At 42.5% G+C, this 24,663-nt stretch overlaps 1 protein-coding gene across 2 annotated transcripts in view; it reads right to left on the minus strand.

Moving 5' to 3' along the window:
* Positions 1–5,139: 5,139 nt before the first annotated feature.
* TUBGCP3 (tubulin gamma complex associated protein 3) overlaps positions 5,140–24,663 on the minus strand; it is a 61,824-nt gene continuing 42,300 nt past the window's right edge. The window contains exons 14-22 of one of the 2 annotated variants that reach the window (XM_049834304.1): positions 23,851–24,040; positions 22,448–22,583; positions 21,535–21,603; positions 20,649–20,784; positions 18,021–18,109; positions 17,755–17,886; positions 17,234–17,374; positions 16,531–16,647; positions 5,140–5,554 (exon numbers count right to left, since the gene is read on the minus strand). In XM_049834304.1, coding sequence (XP_049690261.1) covers positions 5,396–5,554; positions 16,531–16,647; positions 17,234–17,374; positions 17,755–17,886; positions 18,021–18,109; positions 20,649–20,784; positions 21,535–21,603; positions 22,448–22,583; positions 23,851–24,040 — 1,169 coding nt within the window. In that variant the 3' untranslated portion in view covers positions 5,140–5,395. Of the gene's footprint in view, positions 5,555–13,122; positions 14,234–16,530; positions 16,648–17,233; positions 17,375–17,754; positions 17,887–18,020; positions 18,110–20,648; positions 20,785–21,534; positions 21,604–22,447; positions 22,584–23,850; positions 24,041–24,663 lie in introns of those variants that run through there. The other variant, XM_049834303.1, reaches the window with a different exon arrangement.

Below are 24,663 nucleotides of genomic sequence, written 5' to 3' on the forward strand. Positions count from 1 at the left end.
CTCATTTAAACCTGTCAAAAAAATGCTTAAAAGGCCAAATATGGGCCAAGGGTAATCATGGATTCCTATGATCTTGTGTGAACAAAAGGAGCAAAGAAGAGAAACTTACCCTTTAGGCTGATGTTGGCATAGGAACATATGTGTGTAGGCTGCCCATGGGAAAATTTAACAGCTGTGATGTTCAACCATTAAAGTAATTCAGTGGCAGATGTTTTTTTCAGTGGGAATGGTGGGAAGAAACAGCATTCACTGCTCTGAGGGTCAAGATCACAGAATCCCAGAACATCTCAAGTTGGAAGGGACCCATAAGGAGCATCGGGTCCAACTCCCTGCTCCTCGCAGACTACCTAAAACTAAACCACATGACCGCATTGTCCAGATACTCCCTGAACTTTGAGTCTACTGATGGAAGAAGATCCCTTAACACGGCAGTAACAATAGGATGGATGCACCAGCAAGCTTTTCCAAGGTCTTTCCTCCTACAGCCTCCCAATCTAGATGATAAGGTCCCCTTCAGGGTAGCACCTTGGAGCCCAGACTGCATATGCAGAGATAAAAAAAACATTAAATACAACAGCAAATTTAAATTGTTAGCGAAGCTTGGCAAGGATCCCTTGAATGTTCAGATTGCATCTCTCCAGATGAGCGCTTATTAAAGGCCCAGTTCCACACTGTTTCGTCGGAAAGCTTTTAGCACCTGACACGGGGATGAGGTATGTCGGAAGGCAGCGATGACTTCCCTTCTGTTTGACCTCTAACTGCGTGGAGAGGCTGTAAGGACAAGAGGGAATGTGGCTGCACCTCACTGAATCAGATCATTAAACCAGTCAGAACTGCCATAGCCAGCAAAGCGGTTCTAGAGGCAGTCTACAGAAAGGCTCCAAAGCACGTTAATTTGCAATGTCTTGGAAGCTCCCTCTGCTGCTGCTGAAATCAAGAAAACATTGCTGTTCCGGGATTTTCACTCATTCAGAGACACTAACAAAATGAAAGAGAAAATTTCCTGTCAATGCCGAGACAGATTACACAAGATTACACAAGAATGTCAAACACTCTGTGAGATTATCAGCAATGCAGGATCTCTCCCCCTAACACAGGGATTGCCTGATTCCCTCCAGGCAGGAGGAACACAAAGGCTGCGGATCGTAAGGGTGTACGGAAACACCACATAGCAGCCTCTGCGGCAGCCTCTGGTTTTGTATTGGTTGGGACAGTGTTGATTCCAGTAGTTACTTCAGTGATGGAGAAGAGAAAACACCCACCGCATATAATCCGTTATTAGATAGTTTATATTAGCAATTAAGTGTTTATAGTTATAGTATATTCACCACCAAACTCTGGAGTGCGACATTAGCTGTTAACAATACTCTACCGAGATCTGTGCTGTAAGGTGGGTTTTTTTTTTTAATTGGCCTCTTAATTCATACCAGTGAGTGTCCTTTTGTGAAACATTTTCGTTATTGCAGAGGACGAATAGTAACTAATACTGACGCTGCCTGTAAAAGAAAAGAATCAAAAGCAGAAGAATACGGACAAAACTCAGGAATATAAGCAAAAAGAGGATGTGATTGCCATACAAAATGTGAACCTCAACAATAACTGCAGTCAGCTCTCTGTGACTGCCAGCAGAGGAATCCTAGGGCGATGGTACGGATTCAGCACCTTTGCAAGAGCAGCCTGTTCATGAGACATCCTACGCTAACTCAGCATCAAAAGCAAATGATGAGAAGACCAGAACTTCTGCAATTCTGCTGTACCCCAAAACCATGAGCAGCTTTCACAAATACCCGTTACCCCCAGCTGCTGTTCAGAAATGAGAACTTGCAGGAACCCCAGCGCCTGCCTCACAACAGTGGAGAAGTTGCAATCTCACTTGATCATTTTAGGACTAGCCATGTTGTACCATGAGAGCTTAGCATCTGTAAATTTACCTGGTGTGGTTGTGGCTTGGCCTTATAAGTGCTGAAAGTCAAGTTTTCTTTTGTAACAATACTAATGAAAAAAAAAAAGTTTTTCTATTAGGCTTGGGTACTTGCTGATATTAGAACTAACTGCATATTAAGAGCATCTTAAGTACCAGTGAGAAATGAACTAACCAAATCTACTTTTTCCTCTCCAAAATAAACATGTCTGGCTAAAATGGAGAACATTCTCAGTGGCTGCAGTGATTTCTGGTCAGGTATTTGGGCCCACCAACATAGAACTTGTTGCAAGCCTTGGCTATATGAGATCAGTTGGTGGTGAATAAGTACTGGAGCAACAAAGACACATCCACAACAGGTACAGTAGCACGTACAGGGACCGTTAAATTATTTAAACATGCCTGTAAATGAATATTGCGTTTTTACAAATGGCCAGAGCTGATGTGGCAACACAATTACTGTAACGGTGATACACAGAAGGTGCCTATGCCAGGGAGCGAGCCAGTCACCGACCCTTCAGGATGTTTGCCAGAGGTCTGTAAATGCACTCGGATTTCCAGAGGCAACTTAATTTGGCAGTTCTTTAAACCAAAATCCTCTGAAATCCTTCAGCTTTCCCTTTGCACACGAAACAACCCTTGCCTCATGGACCAAATTTTCTTTTGGCTGAAATGCTGCCGGCAAGTGCTCCCATGAAGCTGCACTGGCAGGTCCCTTAAGAGGGACAGAAATAAAAACCTCTCGTGTTTTATTTCACAGGAGTGAAGAATTCATTCCCTAAAAGATGTCTGAACTCATAACTGTAATTGGTGATACCAGAGAGCTGCTGAAATGACTTAATAAAAATGCAAGTTCAGTTAGTTGGGAGAGAAGAGCGAGAAGGAGGCAAAAAGCCCGACTTCTGGTTTGAAGGAGAAACACAGCTCTAACTACAGCTAAAAGGAACAAAAAACAGACCCCAGAAGAGAAGGGGAAGTTAGACTTTCTGAAGTCCATCCCCACGTCTCAGCTCAAAGGTTCGGGGAGGCACCAGCAATTCCTGGGAGCTCATTGCAGATCTCCGGGAGCAGGGGAAGAGCAGAGGGCTGTACGGCCGCAGGAGGGAGGACGTGGCAAGAACTCAGTTAAAGCTAGCTTAGTGAAGGGAAGAGAGGGCAAAACGGAGGGAAGGGAGCGGGAGAAAAGACGTGAGAAACCCTCTTCATTAAACAAGCACACGACCTGCAAGTGGCGCTGAAAGACACGACAGTTTGGTAATACAGGTCTCCATCCTCTACACGGGTCACAAATAGTTTTATCAAATACATTGCCATAATGGATGTTTCTGCTGCAAAACTTGGAGATTTACGTTTTATCTCGCTAAAGGTAACTGCTTCAAAGCAAAGCTCAGAGTCTCAGCACAGCTTACCTAGGTCAGGACAGAGCTCAGCCGTCCTGTAATGCAGGTGAGGAAGAGGCTGATGCAGGGCAGGCTTCTCTCCTGGTAGTAAACCTGCTTGCTTACCTTAGAGGCTGACTTTTGGCTCCTTCAGAAGCCTAAAGCCAATTTAGCTGAAGTTTATACTACGCCAGACCTTTGCGTCATCAGGGAGGTGCTCCTCCCTGGCCTAAATCAGTGATTTGGTGCTGAGAGATCACCAGCACATTTGTGAGACAGCAAAATAACAGACAAACCAAACGGACCGGCAGTGTAAATTGCAGGTCATATCACCCAGATTCTTCGGGTGAAAAATACAGGGCACCTTCTGTTGGAGCTGGGAGAAGGCAAAACCCTGTCTTTGCCTCAGCTACAGAATCTGCAAAGTCTTGGTCAGCAGATTTATTTCAAGGGATTGGCAGCCTGCTAAAAAGTTAATCTGCCCCTTTTGATTTTGATTTAAAAGGCTTCCTCTTGAGAGCAATACGTCTAATTGTCCAGAAGGAAAACGACATCGCGGCCGAATCCCCCCCTCCTTCACCCTCTGCCACCCCCGTTCCCAGGACTTATTCACTACCTGAACTTCAGCTCGTCTCTGCGGCTCCATCCCTCTTACACCACACAGTGCCGCTGGAAACTCGGCGTCCATCCCACCTGGGACAGGCAGGTTACCCTGCAGGATAACCTGCGGGGAGCACCGCTTCCCCCTTCGGCAGTGTCTGGATGTCCGGAGGGCAAACCTCTTCGTCTGGACCTGCGGGTTTGAAGCATCGTCCTCGTGAGAGTTCGCCTCCACCGTGACTCCCAGCGGTCTCACCTGCGCGGCCTGGCAAGCGCCTCGGCTTCCCAGGGTTCAAGCAGAGCAAGGGCAAAGGGCAAAAAAAGGCCACAGACCTGGTTGATCTGAGGGCAGTTGTTCGTTAATGAATTGCACGCAACTGTAACTATAGTTAATAGTAGTACCAAAGCCTTGTAAAGGGTTGGTTCGCTAGAGATATGTGTAAACCAACTGTACTCCGAACTGGAGGCTTCTCCTTGCTTACCCTGCTCAAAAGTCAGCGTCTTTCAATTGCAAAAAGCAAAACAAGTGTTTGAAAGACAACTGTGTTTTAATAAGTTTGTACTTGTGGAATACAATGTATGGATACTTCAATTACCTGATATAATGGCATCCTTGCAAACAAAAAAAAAAAAAAAGATATTCCCTCCCCCAATATTTGGACAGCAATATATAAATACTTACAAAAGAAAAATAGGCAAGGAAAGAGAAATAAAGCACTCTTGATTACCCAAGCCATTTTCTTTCTAAGACATTGGATTTTGACAATAAACTACGCTTTCCCTCGAGAGGTTTTAACTTCAGTTCTTAGGATATTTCATATGCAGTAAGGTCACTCCTGCTCTGCTTCTACAGTTTGCTCCTATACAGTAACCATAGAATTTCCCTACTAAATGACTTTTATTTGCAATATTAACCTTGAAAACAAACACAGAAAAAAACTTAAAGTATGTAAGTTTGCCATAAATATATCACAGTATTGAAAATGGGCATAATTACATGCTTTATATAGCTTCTTAAGAAGAATGTTAGGTCTGAGTCCAAAACTCTTGGCTTTAACAAAAGTGATTTCAAATAGAACAAGTATATATAGAAAAAGAACCCTATTTTCTTGTTAAAAAAAGAAAGGAAAGGATGCTTTCTTAAACAAAAGAACATGTGATTTCCTGGACACAGACCCAAGTTACAGTGGGGAGAGCTCAGAAGGCTCCAAATTAAATATCACATTCATTAAGGATGATTTAAGAAGTTGATTGGAAGAGGTTCAATCAGCCCATTTAGTCTGGTAATTCTAGAAACGTCAGTGTAAAAAAACCCTCCTTTTTTCCCTTTCTGCTATACAGTGTCACACAATCACATGACTGAAAACACGTTGCCTGCAGAAATGGTAGACACCGATCACGCACGATTTGGTTGTATTACATCAACACTGATTGCCTTGTCCAACAAGAGGTTCAACATCCTTCGGATACCGAGGTGCGGTCCTTAGCAGCTGCGTCACATATGTGAGCTTCGTCTGCCTCTAGCGCCCAGCGACACACGGAGCCTTGGCTCTCTTGCTTTATAATGTTCATTGAAGTCCAATCTAAAGCTAAGAAACCGAAGGCTTTCGTCAGAACTCGTTGTCAGCAGGACCAAGAACTGCTGGACGATTCCCTGGAGGAGACAGAAAAACCCAAGAGACAGCGAAGACGACATCACCGGTGTGTTTTGCAGAGGGATGCCGCGTGGTGCCCAGGCCTGGCAAGGAGGCAGAGGGAATCCGGCCAAAGGCGAGCATGAGCTTTTCTACCCCACCGTCGGCAAATCGGTCGTGCCGGATTCGTTCTTCCCGCAAAACCCCAGAGCTTCATTTTATCTTCAAAGGTCTGCCACTGCTGACCCAGCCGGCTTCTACCAATTCAGAGCAAAACCCAACTACAGCCTAATCGCTGCGAAGAGCTCTTAAAGAATTTGGCCCACCTTCTCCCAGGGAGGGAGAAGTGCAATATTGGGACCCAGATGGCAAATTTCTCACCGCTTTAAAGCCCCTGTGTCAAAGTTCAGGATCACTACAGCCTCCAGCAAGGGTCACCATTGTTTTTTATCCGGGGACACCGTTCTCTTTACCATTAGACCTCAATTATGAAGGTCTGAGCTCCTTTTGACAATGCAGCAGTTTGTTCAGCAAGGTTATAGGTTAGCCAGGTAGAAACTGGAATTTTTCATGATAGAATAGGCTATAATGTAATTAAAGATACACAGACGTTATGAGCCCCAACCTGATCTTAGAAAGCCATAGTACAAGAGCAGCACACGTTAAAACAGAAGCTACACTTCGTCTGCACTTTGAATCAGAACTCAAAATTCATATAAAACCCCCGAAGGATCCCGGACTATGAGGCCAAAGCGGAAAATGTGTCATTTGCAATTCTCCGCTGTCCTCTAAAGGCTGTTTCAGGAATTTCAGCCTCGGAGTTTGCACAGCAAATCGCTTCTGCTCTGTGTCCATGTACTCAGGCACAGGCCAGGGGGTCGAAGAAAAGCGGGAGGTTTATGCAGAGCTTCAGCTGGAGCTCAGCAAACCCCTACAAGAGCTGGCTCTGACCAGGGACCCGGAGGGACCACGTCGGCGCGGTGTGCGACGCCGCATCGGCCGCATCCCCGTCTGCCCAAGGGACGGGATCTGCAGGATTTCTGTCCTTCTGCATCCCATACGTCCTTGGAAGCCCCTCGGTATGTCCGGGTGCCTGCCGCAAGGAACACTAACCTGCATCCGCATCAGCTTGCCGGGTTGAACTTCAAAATTTGTTGTTGCTTGGTACCTACCTACGCCTTCATAAGGTGCTCTTGAGGAGTTCTTTATTTGTAATGGAGAAAGGTCAAGCCTTAAAATAAGCCTACAATTATATAATTGCCCATTAAGAAACCCTATAGTTCAAGCCACAAGCACCTGTAAACTTCTTCTATGCAGCTGTTTCTTCTGAGTCACTTACTGTATTGCCCTTTAAGGGTCTTAATTAAGGAAATGTAACATTTATTCTTTTCTTATACTGCCTGGCTACCATCCAATTACTCTTTCTGTAATTATTTCCTATTCTGTTATTAATGTCTGGTTTGCTCTTTTGGCTTGCAGGAGCTTTGATTTATTTTAACTTCCAAAACTTTTTTGCCTGTGAAATACTGGAACCTGTGCACACATTCCAACTCCGGGATACGTCTGGATCTGGCAGGTACCATCCCTCTGCTGCTCTGCCTCTCACAGCTGCTTTGCTGCTTTTCTCCTAGAAGATGGGACATCTTACCAGTAAAGGTGTCTCTTCACAATGCCAAAATTATTTTTTTCCTGTTTCTTTGGTGTCCCCTGAAGACTTTTTTGAAAATGCCTACCTGTTTCTTTTGCCCACAGGGGCTTCTAGAGTAGATCTCACCAGCTAATTGCTCCTGTGGGCAATGAGGTAACCTGGTTGATGGAAACATCAAAGACCTGGAGTATATTGCTTGTAGAGCCTGTACCGTACAATGCTGGACTACAAAGGGAATCCGAGTCCAGGACTCTTCAGCGCCTGAATGCTGTTAGGAGGGTGTTGTGGGCAATTCAGAGCAGGTGTTTGCGTAATGTTGTGCTTACGATTATTTGTTTATTTATGGCTTTCTAAAGGATACACCTTGCCTGTACCTCTTGACTAACTTCATCTCTCAAGAGCTGCATTTATAAGAACCTTTGAACTCTCCTTCCTAATCGTATCAAGGATCCCAGAACTCCCCTAGAGGTTTGAAAGGGAGAAATGAGGCTGGTGGGGAGGGAAACCAAGGTGAAAGGGAAGTTGTGACATGACTTATTTTCAGAATGTAGCTGTCTCTATTTCTCAGTCGCCTTTGAAAAAAAAGAATGACAAGAGGTTTAGGAAGTCAAGTCACTACACGTTCCCTCTTCAGTTGTTTTGGGAAACGCTGATCTCCAATTGTTCTTGCAGCTAAGTTGCAAATGGCTTTTGCAGAAGCGCAGTGCTTGTTTTGTCTGCAGTGCTTATGAAACCCATTTTCTGCAGCGTCTAATGCCCTGTCTGGCACTTTGGAGAAAAATAGTGTTGGCTTGCCCGTCGTTCTGCTGCAGCTGAGAAATCTGTATCATATCTTTTTCCTTAGCAAATAAAATGACATAATAATTATATTCCTATTGGTCTACTAGCATTTCCATTAATTATGTGCCATGTATTACGTACACACATATATATGTACACAAAGGGTATAAATTTATACTGCGTTAGTCTCTTTTACAGGATAAACAAAATATTCCAGTTCATTTACAGTTGTTCTAATAGCCTGGATCACAGCTGTCAAAAATATGTTCTTTGTCATAAACTTTAGTCATGTCAATAAAAGTTTCAATGAATGGAAGTTCTATTGCTTTTTGCATTTATCAAATACCATTTTCACCCCACATTTTATGTTCTATTTATGCTTTCTGTTCTCCACTAAATGGTGCAGTTTTACTCCTCTCCATCTGATGGTTCAATTGTTTTCTAGAGAATTTTGTTTTCTTCATTTTCTGCCCATTATAATATGCTCTAATTCTTATTTTTACACACCAGGTTGTTAAGGGAAAGTTCCCATTTGCCTTTTTAGTTGCTGTTGTAAGCCTGTCTGTAATTTCCCTCTGTTTCTTTACGCCCTTCAGCACCGTTCATTAGAAACAAGAGGTAAAACTCAGTACAAATACCCTCTTTTAAGGACTGAATGCAGTGCCTTGTTAGAAAGCAAAGCCGAAGACTGTGTTCTTTGCCTCTCTCTTAGCAATTTTTGGAAAAAACTGTAAAGGGCGATGAAGTGGCCTTGACTAGTTTTGGGAATGTTCCCACTGTAGAAGTGAGAGGGGTCCTAGATGCCCAACTACCTTGTTCTTGTGGCGTGTATCTCAAATGCAAATAATTGGTTTTTCATTCTCCGTGGCACTGGATTTCATACACGGGGTAATCACCTTACGACAGCTTTTTCCTATCATACCTTTTAATATTCAGGCTGATGGTAATAATCACTCTAATTGCATTTTCCATACTCTAGCTAACTTAATTGCTGTTCCGATGACTTCTGGAGGAAAACATTTAACAGAATTTGTTCCACAAAGAGCTAAAGTAAACTAACCGCGCAGTGATAGAAATTTCACCTCCTACACGCCTCAGATTTTTCTTGCTATGTTTTTCTTTCGCTATTCTTTCCTGAGCATCTTTTTGGTCACCATTTGCTGTCTCTCAGGATCCCTGCTCTCTCTCCTCTGCCCTCCTTTCCTTTTGTGAGCGCCTACCCATCACCTTGGTTTCTTTAACTTTCCTGACCTCTGTATTCTCTCTGACCCTGTCCACTCCTGCTCATCTTTGTCCTTTCACCTGCCTTCGAGTCTCTATTTCCACCCACGTGGCACTCAGGTTTTGGCCCAATGGTTTTATGAGCGAATGTACAATATTGGGTAGTCAAAGTGTATTAGCAAAAAAACTAGCTTCGGAACAAAAAGAAGGAAAATAAATACTGAGACACCTTTGCTGCTTTTCAGGTGAAAGACAGTAAGCACCAAATTAACCCTTACAAGCGATTCTGATGCCTTAAAGACTGCATTGCTCCAAGCTAACATAAAGTAGTTAAAATACTACATCAGGGAGCCTGGCTTAATACTTCAGAGAGACCAAGCGGTTCATACATTAAATTTGTAGTATTCCCTGTCAACATAAAACTAACATATTTTAAAATTGCGGTTCAGCAAGCCCTCAGAGTGACATACGACAAGTTAAATCAATGGCTGCAGAAACCTTTCATTCTGAACAACCGCAGGCTAAGAAGGAGAATATCTCACTTGTGCCTGTTTATTGTTATCTTTGGCACTGTAATTTTGGTTTGTTAAACTAGGTGGAGCAGGTGATGGTTACAATGTCCTTCTAGAAACCATACAGAATTATTTCCTCCGACTTCTGAAACAGCAAGTTCTTGTATCTGTCCCTGCTCTACTTACAAATATTTGCAAATCTCTTGCAGGTCTCCCAGCTTTTTTTCCCCTCTCTCCAATTAGTAGAATCTTATTAGAGGTTAAAGTGATATTTTAGGTTTCAAGTAGCCAAAAGAGGATTCTCAAAATGAATTGGGCACTTCCGAGAAGTCTCTGAGCGCCTTTCCGTATGTGTGAAATGTGCTCTGTCGTCTCTGAGGCTGCTCCTTTGGGTGAAAATTGAAATGAGCACAAGTGTCTACACCCACAGCTGGTTTCCAAGGTCAGCGTTAGGAAACATTCATGCAATGTCACAGGGGACTCCAATCTTTAAGTCTAGAAGTTTTAAAATAAGCTTCAATTTTCTGTCCAGATGCCTCCCTTTTTTTTGATCATTCATTACCTTTCAACCCTAATGTGTTTAAAAAAATTTACACGTGCACTTAAAAAGTGCCCTTAATACTGAAAATCATTCTTAGATGTGGTGTACTGGAAGTTACAGTTTCACACTGACCAAAGATAATTGGCCATTCTTGATAGAAATGCTATTTTAAAGGGTTGAAAAAAGTTCTTTTCCAAAAAATGGACACCTTAGATATGTGGGAGGATGAAGACAGAATCCTCCCACAACTAATTTTAACAAAGTAAATCATGTAGATTTAGTTTCTTTATAAAGAAAAGTATCCTCCTATGTAGAGTTGAGAGACCCTGGCATTTGTTCACTGCATCTGGTGTAAGAGGAGAAAACCCACAGGGCCTGGAGTGAAAAATAGAATCACTAAAATAAAACTGGATTAAGATTATATTCTGTCCTTGATCACCTATCCTGAACCTAAACCTAATTCACTGGAAAATACATTATACCATGGGCTTCTGCATTTCCTAGTGGATGTTTCTAAGATATTAAATTGCATCGTCCTGTACCCTGCGGCAGTTGTAACTTAGAGGGAGATTAAATTTTTAGGGCTCTTTTTTAACATTTTCTTCTTCAGAGTTCATATTAGTTAAGATATAATTTCCATGTCAGTTACCAGAACAAATATCCCTTGTAATTTAAAAGAATAAGACATAAATACTTTTCAGCACTTTTCTGTTCTATGTATATATGATATCGGTAGCCCCGCACGGATAGCCCTTCACCCTAGAAGAGTTCTGCATATTGTGTGACTTCCTGAGGTGGATGATGATTTTAACCTCGGTTTCTGCATTTCTGCTTTTTGCTGCAGTTTCTCCGAAATTTCTTTAGGCCTTGGCAACTCTGAAAAGGAGGGAGCCGAGTGTGCGGGGTCGGTTAGCGATGGCCCCGGGGTAGGATGCAGAGAGCAGGAGGAGCTGCGCCTGTTCCAGCCTGGAGACACGGCCCCCAGCTCTACTTGTATTTTCAGACACTGTGGCTCCAACAGCAAAACACTGAAATTACCAGCCAGAAGCCTGCATTATGTATCTTACAAAATGAAGAATAGCTTTGTATAGTAAATGTGGTGTTAAGAATGATAATCCTTAACACTGATTGTAGTAGATAAGCAGTTCAGTGTTAAAAAATAAAGCAAAAAGCTAAAACTCCTCTGTTTCTCTTTAGGAACGTACCTGAACGGTGCTGCTGCCACCCACTGCAAGGCAAGCCACCGGTACAGTCGCAGCAGGAGGAGGTTGTCAACTTTTACACCAAGTCCGCACGTTTATGTAGAATTCAGTATTGGTCTCCAGGCACAAATGAAATGCAAGATCATTTCTCTCTCACTTTTGTTAGGAATCACTGAATCCAGCAGCCTGACAGAAGTGAGGCTGCCACAGCTCCACAGCCCCAGGTCCAACCAGTAGCGAGACTTGGGATACATCCCCTATAGGCACATGCACATGCCACATATGTGTGTGTATATATATTTACATATAAACACATGGACGGCCACACAGATCACCTCAGACAGACACACAGAGCACTGGCATGGACCCAGGCAGCACCAACAGCCTCATCCTGCTTCCCCCCTCTGGCTGAGCTGGGTGGAGGTCCATTAGTGGGAGATACAGATATATTATATATTATTGGGAGATCTATATATCTGTATCTCCCATTAACATATAGTGTGTGTGTGTATATATATTACTTACCTTTCTAAGTACAATGTTCTGCACTAGGAGGTCAGTTAGCGAGAGAGAGGGTGCAGAGTTCTTTCTGGATCTCAATAAGAAAGGCCTGACAACAAATGGAAAATGAATAGGATAAAAAAAGGAATACAGGTAGTGAGCAAAACTTATACCTCTTTGGCTGCTGGAGACCCCACCTTTGGGCAGCACGGGACGGAGCCCGCATGGATTTTCCCGTGGTGCAGCGCACAGGTCCCATCCGTGGAGGGTTTCCTTCTTCCCGTGCCCCGGCACGCGGGATGGGCTGGCACAGACGGGACACTCCATCAGTTCCCATACAGTGGCTGCTCACGCTGACATTCAGGCTGCTCAAGCCCCAAGGACGAGGCCCCGTAGAGCAGACAGGGCTGTTCAACCTCCCTAAATCCTTGAAGACAGCACCATCCGTGAGGCTCGCAGTACAAACGCGGATCTCTCCCGTAGCCAGGCTTACACACAGAGTCCAGCCAGCCGCAGACCCCTGGACCCCTTCACTCTGGATCCGTACGTCCTCTCAGGGCAGCGTCCGTGGTTGCTGGCACCACACACACACCTCCCACCCGCAATCCCACTCCAGTTGCCGCACTCAGACCCCCATCACGGACACCCAGGAGAAGGGAAGGGGATTTAATAAGGACACGCAACAGGCTGCACTGATCAGGTGAAGGGTAGCTGCGCCAGCAGGTCCTTTAAGGACACATGGTTAAAAACCTTACATGTCTTATTTAACAAAAGCAAGGACTCCAGGGCCTGCACAATAACGGGAATCCTGGTGTCCGGAGGGCAAACCCGCTAGTCCAGGGCTGCAAGTCAGTGCATCGTCCCCACAAGAGTTCACCTCCATCGTGACTCCCAGCAGTCTCACCTGCGTGGCCTGGCAAGCGCCTCTGCTTCCCAGGGTTCAAGCAGAGCAAGGGCAAAGGGCAAAAAAGGCCACAGACCTGGTTGATCTGAGGGTCATTGTTAGTTAATGAATTGCACACAACTGTAACTATAGATCAGACTAGTACCAAAATCCTGTAATGGGTAGGGGTCTGTGAATCAATACTCTCCTAACTGGAAGCTTCTTTCTTACCCTGTGGAAAAATCATCATCTTTCAATTACAAAAAGCAAAACACTTGATTGAAAGATAATTGTGTTTTTATTTTTCTAAGCTTGCACTTGTGGAACATAATAAATGACCTGATATAATGACAACTTTGCAAAAGAAGAATCCTCCTCACCCCAACATCTGGACAGCAATATATAAATATTTACAATGAAAAAATAGGGAAGGGAAGAGAATGAAGTCAACATTAGCCAAGTCAGTTTGTTTCTACACATCTGATTTTGAACATCAATTATTTCATTCAACTCAATCTTAACCAACACTTTCCTTTCACAGTACTGAGGCTCTAACTTCATTTTTTAGATCTTATGTGCAATAGATACACTCCTGCTCTGCTTCTATAGTTTTCTCCTGTACAGTAACCATAGAATTTCCCTACTAAATTTTTATTTCAGTTAAACAACAAAAAAATTAAATATAGGTTTATGTCTCCTGATACAAAGGTTCTCACACAGTCAAACACATCACAACACTGAAACTCAGCATAATGAAATGCTGTATAGCTTCTTAACAAGGACATTAGGTCTGGGTCCTAATCTGTTGGCTTTAACAAAAGCTCTCTTCAAATAGAACAAGTACATATAGAAAAAATAACCTTCTTATTTTCTTGTTAAAAAAGGAAATGGTGCTTTCTATAAACAAAAGATGCAATTTCCTTGACACAGATATAAGTTACAGTGGGGAGAGCTCAGAAGCTTCAAATAAAACTGGCATTTGTTTAAAAGGATGATTTAAGAAGTTGATTGGAAGAGGTTCAATCAGCCCATTTAGTCTGGTAATTCTAGAAACGTCAGTGTAAAAAAACCCTCCTTTTTTCCCTTTCTGCTATACAGTGTCACACAATCACATGACTGAAAACACGTTGCCTGCAGAAATGGTAGACACCGATCACGCACGATTTGGTTGTATTACATCAACACTGATTGCCTTGTCCAACAAGAGGTTCAACATCCTTCGGATACCGAGGTGCGGTCCTTAGCAGCTGCGTCACATATGTGAGCTTCGTCTGCCTCTAGCGCCCAGCGACACACGGAGCCTTGGCTCTCTTGCTTTATAATGTTCATTGAAGTCCAATCTAAAGCTAAGAAACCGAAGGCTTTCGTCAGAACTCGTTGTCAGCAGGACCAAGAACTGCTGGACGATTCCCTGGAGGAGACAGAAAAACCCAAGAGACAGCTAAGACGACATCACCGGTGTGTTTTGCAGAGGGATGCCGCGTGGTGCCCAGGCCTGGCAAGGAGGCAGAGGGAATCCGGCCAAAGGCGAGCATGAGCTTTTCTACCCCACCGTCGGCAAATCGGTCGTGCCGGATTCGTTCTTCCCGCAAAACCCCAGAGCTTCATTTTATCTTCAAAGGTCTGCCACACACAGCAGAGTCTCCAGGGCAAACAGCTCGGTCTTTTAAATCACTCCCCCCATGCCCTGCTGGCACCCCCCATCTGCCTGACAGCTCCCGAGCTGCATTGGGGCTGCCCCTGGGCCACCCCCCTGGGGCAGCCCCACCATACCTGGGACACCATTCGGGACCCGACCCAGGCCAGCAGGAGATCTCCCCTTGTTTCCATGCGGCACGTGCAACGCGGGCCAGGCCAGAGGTAGACCACCGCTTGCTTCAAACCCGCGTATTTGATGCAGGTTATACAGCAGCAAGCAGCACCCCAGCACAGCAGGGCATCTGCCAGTTAGGGTAGTTGGTGCCCTACAGACCAGTAGCTAGACTCTATGCAGTTGGAGAGGTTTTTCTGTGGGACTTGCACTCAGTAAGCAGGAAGCACTCTCCTGAAGCCCATCTTCCCTCTGGGCTCTAGCCAAGGGACTGCAAGAGCTGCTCAGCATGCAGGAAAGGAGAGGACTTCAAGAAGATGGAAAGACTCATTTGAAGAGCTCACTCCTGATCTCCACTAAATACTAATGTGGACATGCCCATAACTAGAGCACCCTGTTATTTCCAAAGATGACCAAGGCTGGCCAGGTAAGTCCTGCATGGAAAAATCTATAGTAGGGCTCAGCAGGAATACAGTCCACCCAGGCAAAAGCTACACTGTCAACTTGTTGTAATCCTGTAGAGCACACAAACTACAATCTATTCACAGCTTACACTGAAATAATTTGGCTCTATTTTCCTCTTGGAGGGAGCACCGCAGTATTTGGATCCACAAGCAAATTCCTCCCAGCTTTGAAGTCCTCGCATCAAAGCTCAGGATCTCTACAGCCTCCAACAAAAGCCACTGGTATTTTATAACCTGGGTGTACTATCCTGTTTTCCTTCAAACTTCCATGTGAACTGAACTCCTTTGACAACACAGCACTACCTCCAGGGTAGCTATAAGCTTGGCAAAGCTATAGGCAATACAGAAATGGATCTGATGCAAACCACCAGAGAGGAGGACTGGGAAGCGCTCTGCACATCCTGTACAGGTGCTCAGTCACAACTATAACTGCTATAAAGAACCAGTTGTACTCTTACAAGGTAAAACAAACGTATGGGTAACAACCCAGCAAAACCACTTCAAACTCATTCATTTACTTAGGGAAACAATGCATGCTTACATATTTAGCATTTGTCTAAATGTGTATTTATGGATATTGGAATAACAAAGAAAGATACAGGAAATATCAACAGCAAGAGGGAAGAAAGCAGGCCCTACAAATTTAAGTCAAACTCAGTATCAACATTATTAAAAAAATCCTAACTTCAGGCATGCCAAATGTGATAAATAAGAGAAGTTAAAAGGTACACTACACTATATCAGGAGTATCTCACATATCAAAGTCAAGAGATGAGGTGGGATAGGATTTTGGTTTTCGGTTGACCCAGGGTCTAATCCTGAAAGGCTGCTGTGGCACATAGTGCTGTGTCACACCCTTTCATCGCTTTCCAGAATGCTTTCCTTGAAATCTAACAGCTGTTTTTTCTGGGGAATGGGAGCTTTAGAATCAGATAACAAATTAAGAGAAAGCCAGAATAATTATCATTAAAGACGACAGCCTGCGCACATTCACCCCAACAGCTTACACATTGCCCACCTCAGTGCATTTAAAATCAAGTGTTAGGCCCTTAATAAGGACCCTTTCTGCAGTCTTTAATAGCAATGACTTGCAAAGATGGTGAGAAAAGCTGGAATGCAGAAGGAATTCTTCTTTTTTTTTCCCCCCTTCAGATTACACCAGAAGATAGCTATTATTTCCACTACTGGATGAAGGAGGAGACTTACATGAAGAGACTATTCCCCTTTGTCAGGGGAACATACATGATCATAACACCTACTGTCTGCTGAAGAACAGTGAATCCAGGATTTTAAGTAGAGAAGCAAAAAATGAAGACCTAGATCCACAAACTGCACACAAAAATATGGAAATTACACCTACTCAATATCTGAAATTGAGTTCTTTATATCAAAGCTCAGCAACCATATTAAAAAAAAATATAATCTAAGGGGCACCTGGTAAAAGTGAGTCAGTATTCGCAGCTGTGAACACATTTTGGGTATTGAGTCTTGAAATTCTTTCATCCTCTTGCTCTCCTCTTCATCTTCTGATGCAGTTACACCCCACTTGCCCTACACAGAGATCAAATGAGTTAAGAGGTCAGGTGTCACATGATGAAAGTTGCTAACTGGGCCACCTTCTGCCCAGATAAACCACCATGTTTATGCAAACCAACCATTGCCATAGTAAGCCACACATGGAGTCTCTAGTATTGAAACCATCAGTCCCCTTGGTGGTTGTACAGCACATGGAAGAAATTCAGGGTTAGCAAAGCAGGCGAGTCTCGCACCAGCACTACATGTCCCACAGACTGACAGTAGGGAGGCAGGCATGGAACTATGGTATTTTTTGCAAAAGCATTCAGAATCTTAAAGCCTCTTCTATTTCCTTCACCTAAAAGAGCCCTAAATTTCTCAGCCTCCAATGGCCACTAGAGAATCCGCTCACCTAGAGGTTTTGTGCAAGACAGAAATGAAAAACACCATTCAGCAGTTTTGTTTGAATTCACTAGCTACTGCTGATGACTTTTACATTTGTCCCAACTACATTTTTCATTTTTGCTGTACCTCTACATAGTATCTAAAATCCTGAGTATGTCAAAAGGCAAGTATATCTACCTCAATTAATTTTCACATTCTAGGAATATCCCTACTGTACCTCAAGCTCCCGCTGTTTTTTCCTCTCTTCAAATTGCAACCTCAGCTGCAACTCCTCCAAAGCAGCTCTGTACATTGTATCTTGGGCATTCTGGAGCTCAATGATCTGATCAAAAACAGCTCGAAGTTGGTTGAGAAGTACCTGTGAGACAGTTAAGCAACAAAACAATGAAGCAGTTGTACAGCAAAAGAGTTTTAAGTTACTACCATTCTTCAGGACACGAGTAAACTAAATCTTTGCATGCAAGGCTGGAAAGACTGTTTTGCAAAGCTCTAAGACAGTTGTTGCACGATCACACAGCTTCTTAGGACTGAAACCAACTAGCCCACATTGTCACAAGTTTTGTAATCAGCATCTGTCACTGTGTCTGGGGAATATATACAGAGCCTACCATAATAAGGTCTTATATCAGAAGAAGAAAAATGACTTTTCCCCTTGCTCCTACCATGTAAGAGAAGATGGCTTCTAACACATAAGCCAAGATCAGAAAGCTACAATTTCATGCAAAGTAGAAGACTTACCCTGGAATCGCTGTCCAGCAAGCACCGAGCTATGATTGTGTCTAGAAAAACTTCATGAGCTGCAATGATGTGATCCAAGTCCTGTGCTTGTTGGACCTTGTTCCAGAGTTCATCCCACGAACATTCAAGCACCTGGAGCAATGATTCAGGATTGTGCTGTTTTGATTTGCTAGATGACAAGCTCTTTGGAATTTAAGACACACAACACATACAGAATATTAAAAGTACTTAATTTTTAAGCAACTAATTGGGTGGAGAGAGTATACCTCAAATGTAATGTAATACTGCATTTGATGAATGAAATGGACCATTTCTGATGCCAGAACGTGACACTGATGCAGCACCCCAGAAAGCTCTGTAAAAAAATCCAAAGAGATGGCATGTTAAAGACCGCAAGGACAGGCACAGCCATCAAACCAGCTTGGTAAACTTTTTTCTACCAAATTGAATACTTCATAAAACAGCCACTAGTCTTGGGTGGTAGCAGCAATACTGGCTGGCAACAGATGAGCAAAGAACATTGCATAATTAACTCCTAGAAAATGTGAGCCAAAGATTACGCCAACTGCGTGCTTGGACAGTGCTGGAAACTTGCTGAGTATCACTAGTGAAAAAGACCCCAGAGAGTAAAATACAGTTAGTGTCCCATGCCTTCTTTCAGTTGAAAATCTGAGGCCGCAGATTTGCAGTTGCTTCTGGGGCCTGTCACATCTCTTACCATTAGCCTTCAAACCACAGACAGCATATTTTTGCATTACTTAGCTACAGTGAGACCAGAAGAGAGGGGGGGTGTGACAGGGGAGGGAATTTGTGGCTCACATGGTCCAGGTTCTACTCCCTGATCCACGACAGAGACCCACAGGTGAGGCACTAATGGCCTCAGCTGCTCACCTGTAAGAGAAGGTACCTCTGTTGCAGAAGGGTAATATCAAGATTACCATCAACTGCCAAAATTCTCTGGAATGAAGACACTCAGCCTTCTGGAACCAGGCAAATATCCAGACAGAAGTAATTTCTTAAAAGCTGCCGAAGTAATTTGCCACTGCAGACAAGCTGAGACTACAACAAAAGGAATTCTACATTTTCATATCTTGGGATGTTACAGGACCATCCAATGATCTGAAAAGATATTGTAGCAAGCTACTCTTTTCTTCATTTCTTATGACTTTGCAGGAAGACTATCCCTAACACATTATGTTCTATCAACTTTAAATAGGATCAACGAAAAAAACCTCCAGGGTTGGCTAAACAATAGAAATTCTTCAACATCGGTGAGTTGGATACATCTGTATTTCTTCTTCCAACTACTGACAGGAAAAGAGCTAGCGTGCCACTACTGTCTAGAAGTGCTACTTTAAAGCATTAAAATCCCTGGCTGTTAAGACTTTTGGTGAATTGTGAATATAGCTATACTGGAAAGTAAATGCTACCTCTTTGGGGTTGAAAAACAAAAGACTCTGGCAGCTGCTTCCTCCTATCAGTTACTGTCTTCCATTTAGTGCTCTGTGACTGGAAGGGCAAGGAACTGTTTTGGAGGGAGAAAGAGAAAATAAAAGCAAGTTCTACTACTACTTCATAGATCAGTGCTAGGGTAGACTCTCCATGTATTTCAGCTTCCAACTTAGACATGCCAGTGATTAAGACAGACTCCTGTCCCTCCAGGCAGAAGGCAGTACAAGTTTTTGTAAACATACTCTCCTTTGTCAGAGGCACAAACTGAGAAATACAACACTGCTCCTTCTGCCAACAACAGATATAACAGCTTGGCCAGCATTTTAAATGTCTATGTTACTTAAAATGTAGCCAAATCTAAAGGCGACAAGCAACTGCAGTCTACAGAAGACTGCTCCGAGGCAAAGAAAGGCCTCCCAAAGGGGTGTAGGGGGTTGGTAAGAAGGGAAGAAAAACGGAAAAAAAAAAAATCAAACTTCCTCTTGAGAACACAAGAACAAATAAAACCCTAGCAATGGGAGACAGCTCCAGCCTGAAGACCCTCAGGTGATGAGAATAAAATCTGTTACCTGCACCCTAGTCTCAAAGGGAACAAAATCCTATCTCACAGAAGCAGAAAGGAAACATAGTCATCCTGTACAGTTCCAGAGATCAGCCTTGTGCACTAGAGCATACTTTAAAAAAGCTTGTTTCCCAGCAAACTTCTGTGGCCCACCCACCAAACAGTTCCTATTTATAAAAACATAAACAAATTTTTTTTAAATACTACTATGTCACAAAGAAGTGTAACCCTCAATAGCTATTTTTTACTGAGAGAAATGTAGACAGGTAAAAGAGTCAAGAGTGAGCCAGTACAGGTGCTCACAAATATGGCTATATTCTCAGCTGAGAAGTAGGATCAACAAGTCCCAGTCTATTAAACATACACCAGAGCCACTACACTTAAAGAGCCTTCCTCTTTCTTCTCAGACATCTCTCTCTCTTCTTAGCCTCTTCTCTTCTTAGCTAAACAAAAGCATAGGGAATAAGCGAAGGTAAAACTAGTAAATTCAGGAGTGTGTACGTGTGAGACTTACTACTTCCAGCACAAGAAAGAGGAAGACACAGGGTACAGGCAGGAAGGCATCAAGGAAGATGAGTAAAAGGGGATGGAAGAGTAACAGTCTTTTTCCAAAGACATGGGATGTTTCATTTGCTCACTGCTACAAAAACTCACAACCAAGGATTAAGTAAAACAACAAACAGGAAACTTCCATTTACAATAATGTTATTTTATCTTCATCATCATCTAACATTAAACAGTCAGTCATGAGAAGCAACAAAATATAAAATTCATCTGTCCCAACAGACTACTTTTTTCCCCTCTTAACAAAGAGTTTAAAATAAGATGCAGTCATCTAAATCCAGTTTACCAGTATGTCATCCTTTTGGGCCTCTCTCACCTGGTATACTTTTCAGAAGCTTCGCATTACACATGTGCCCTTTCCATATATCAGTAAGAATATACTCCATTCGCTTTGCTCTCCAAAGGAAATTAAATACTCTAAGATAGTGGCTCATGCACTCACGTGTAAATACCTACAAAACAAACAAGGTATTAGTACAAATTTAATAGACTAATGTTCGGAAGGACCAGGAACCTCTTCACAGTCCATCTTATCTGACCCATGCAGATTATTGGTAAATATTGTCAAAACAAAATCCCTGGAAACCCCTGAGCTTTTGGAAAGATCCTCCCTCAAGGGCTGAACTGAGCTACCTAACATTCAAGTAGGCAGAGGGCACTACAGGAGGTGTAAGAAGGGATGAACATGGCAAAGCCTAAACATTTCGCTCTTTTCGAACTACATATGAAAAGTTCTTTTACAAATTTTTTATAGAGGCTAAATGATCAATAGTGTAGCTATTTTCTCAGTAGTTCTAATGAACACTACCTATCAAATTTCATTTAGACAATATGAATAGGTTCTCCTCAAATACATTCTTCAGTTCCTTGCAAATTATTCTAAATTAGCAGTTACAGACTAGTAATAATGGAAGAGGAGCACGCCAGTTATTAAGTACTTGCTAAAATCTCTGATGGAACAAATGAACTACTGATTTTCAGTAATGATTGTTTTAAATGTAGCTTTTCAGCACTCACAGTCAGTCTGTAAGAACTGAGATTTTGGCTCAACTGTTTATACAGTCAGTGCATCCTAGATCCCAAAAAAAAGACCCTCTGATCTTACACTCCAAAACAAAAGTTATTTAAAAAAAAATAATAAAAAATTAGCAATTCAATTCAGTATTCAAGACATGTTTACAGCCAGCAGTATATGACATTACCGTTGCTATTGGCCCATCAACATGATAGTCCAAGCTGAAGACATCCCATCCAGTGTCCCCAGGAGATACCTGTATTAAAGATATGCTACTTTCAGTGTATAATCAGAGCACACTAGTGCTGAAGACCAACTCTTGCTTACTCTTCCATTCTCCACAGCGTATGAAGAAACAAGCATCCACATCAATGTGAGTTACAGGAGTTCCTTATTCTAAGTAGTAGATTAAGCAAAAATGAATCGAAGTTTGACACAAGGGTGGGATTCACCTCACCCAAATGTTGATGTTCGTAATGTCAATGTTCTTCCATTGGAGTTAGTAAAGGAAAGGACAGGAAGGAAAAACTTCTTAGGCAGGACTCAGCCTAAGGTATAGACTTCTTTCAGATGCTACAGTTCATCAGTTAACTTCCATCTCTGAGACTGGAGCACTCTCATTAGCTCAAGATTCTTACCAGAGGTCTCCTTCATGAAACACACTTTCTTTGCTTCACTCTTTGTAACTACTGGTGACAAAGAGACTACCCCCCAGATTCTTGTAAGAGAAACAGCAGCAGGAGCCGTCTGCAGAACCTCAAATCAGGGCCACCAGCATCAATTACTGTTTGCAGAACCTCAAATCAGGGCCACCAGCATCAATTACTGTTAGACTCCAAATCTCAACTTTGTATTGTCAGTGAAACAGCTGTAAACCCACAGATTGAAATACAAATAGACAATAGGCAGGAAATGAGAAAAGAAGGGAAGACCTATTAAATGAGGTTTACATAATTCAAAGTAGACTTCAAAGGAAAGGGGGGGAAGGGGGCATATTTACTATATAAACATATGAAAATTTTGTTTCATGTAGATGTCTGCACATATACACACACAAAATAAGGTATGTTTCAGGTCAGAGTCACCATGATGCAACAGACCTCCAGAAGTCGAACATCCAATCGTTTGAGAATCTCTGGATTATCAAACTGGGCATTAGTTGCCCTCACCGCTGTTTCAAGGATTCCAGTTAGATTATGCTGGTATAAGGTTGTAGCTGGTCGTGCAAGCTCTGGCCTGGTGGTTATGAAACAAACAGTCATGGCATATTACCAAGATATTCTGCAGCAGCAATTTGGTAGTAACTGCAGCACACAGTGAAACACTTTTCTGACAGACTTTCAAAACCTCTCGTATTACTCTTTCAGTCTCAACCACAAAGAAAATCAATGAGCAAAATATTTCAGCAGAATACGTCTATTCATATGCAGCTATACACCTGAACATCAGCATGAGGAGTAACTTTATCCTCATTTAATGCCAGTAATTTGAAATTACCAGGATTGCTAGCATAACTATTCTGTAATTTGAGTTACATTCATATCTAAAATGAGGCAGATTACATCATTAACACATCAAACCAATACTTTCATTTCAGTTTTGAGAGACTTACTGATAGCCATCTCACGGGCTTAGAAGTGCTGGCAGAAGCACAAACCCACCCCCTCTACCTAACTTAAACTTCCCAAAGACCTGCAACATGCAAGTAACAAGCACCTTGCACTACTCCTCTCCCCCATGATCAGGACTGGAAAGCCCTTCACTACTGCCTCAAATGTAATACCAACTCTGCAAACCAACCTTATTCTGCTTCACACTAATTTTCACTTAAAAAAGCATGGCCATGTACAAATCATCACCAGACAATGTTGATTTTGATTTACAAACAAGTTAATGGAAGCTCTATTGCAAAGCCTGCCTTCTAGACCAAAGGAAGGCTTTGTAAAGGACATTTTTGATTGACTAACTAGCACCAGCATATAAAAGCAGTGAGCTTGCAAATACACTAAGAACTGAAACTGATATTTGTGGGTGCACCTGAGTGCTTAAAACAGAGGCTGGTGAGGCATCAAATAATTTTTGAAAAAATGCACTGAGGAGTTTGACAGAACGTTTTGGACGAAACACCTCCAAAATATAGAAGCCTAACGTTCACAGCAATGCTAACTAGTGGCATCAAGAGCAACAGAACTTTTCTGCTTAAACTTGCTGACAGGAGTGAGAGAAGTGCTAACATCCTCGAGGCTAATACCTATCTTAGTGCAACTTTTCAAGACATTGTGAAATGCTTCTGTATATACTTCCTACCAAAAAGGAAGAACAAATTTTAAGCCTCAGGGTCAAGAAATTAAACCCAAAATAGAATTTAAAAGTTGTTCAATTAAATGTTTGAGTAGTAAAATTCTTAAAGGGTCTCCTTCCAAAAGCAAAACAGTTTCTGTTCTGATAGTGCACATTTGCAAGCTTTAGAAATTCAACATAGTTACCCTTCCTACTCTCTTACTTGAGCAAGTCCATTAAATGCCTGATAAAGTCTCCTTGACCAAGTAGTAAGTAGCGCCTCATGGCCTGCATGTGTTCCAGTAAATTGTACTTCTTATTGAGAACATCCAGCAGGTATTTGCTGGTCTCAAAATAAGCTGCATCAATTTTCTCTTGAAATGCATTTTCCAGATCTGTGAACAAATCAGCAGCTAAAACAAACAAACAAAAACAAACAAACAAAAAAAATAATTAAAATTTAATTAGTATTTTTCCAAAACTGAGGCAAAGAAGCTTTGGAATTGAAACACAGAAGCAGAGAAATTGCTATTTATTCTGATCCACTATATTATACATTTGGCATAGCCAAAGAGCAAACAAGTCTAAAGCAGCCCATACTTCAACTTTACTACTTTTAATCTGTGCCCAGCTTGTACTTTCCAATATGAGCTCATATTACTTCATCGCTTTTACACAAAAAGTGATTTTGGTTTTTTTTAGCTTGCTGAAATACTGCAATTTATAGAGTCAAATAATTTGAAGGAGATCTAAAAGCTCAGAGTTGAGGAAAAAGCTTTGTTGAGGGGGTGGGAGGATCCAAATCCTAAATCACTTCTAAGGGTGGGGTGGGAGGGATGGGGGAAAGAAATCTAAGAATCAGTCAGAACAGTCAACAGAAAAGAGTTCCCACATATAAATCAGAATGAGAGAGGAGGGAGTATGCTTATGTTATCTGAGGGACAGCCAGCAACCCAATGTTTTCTTCTCCACCTTAAGTGCATGGCAATTTGGAGGCAGAAAGTAGGACACTGCCCTTTAGTAGGACGTGTATTTC

The sequence above is a fragment of the Accipiter gentilis genome, chromosome 31 (assembly GCF_929443795.1).
Source record: "Accipiter gentilis chromosome 31, bAccGen1.1, whole genome shotgun sequence".
Lineage (NCBI taxonomy): Eukaryota > Metazoa > Chordata > Aves > Accipitriformes > Accipitridae > Astur > Astur gentilis.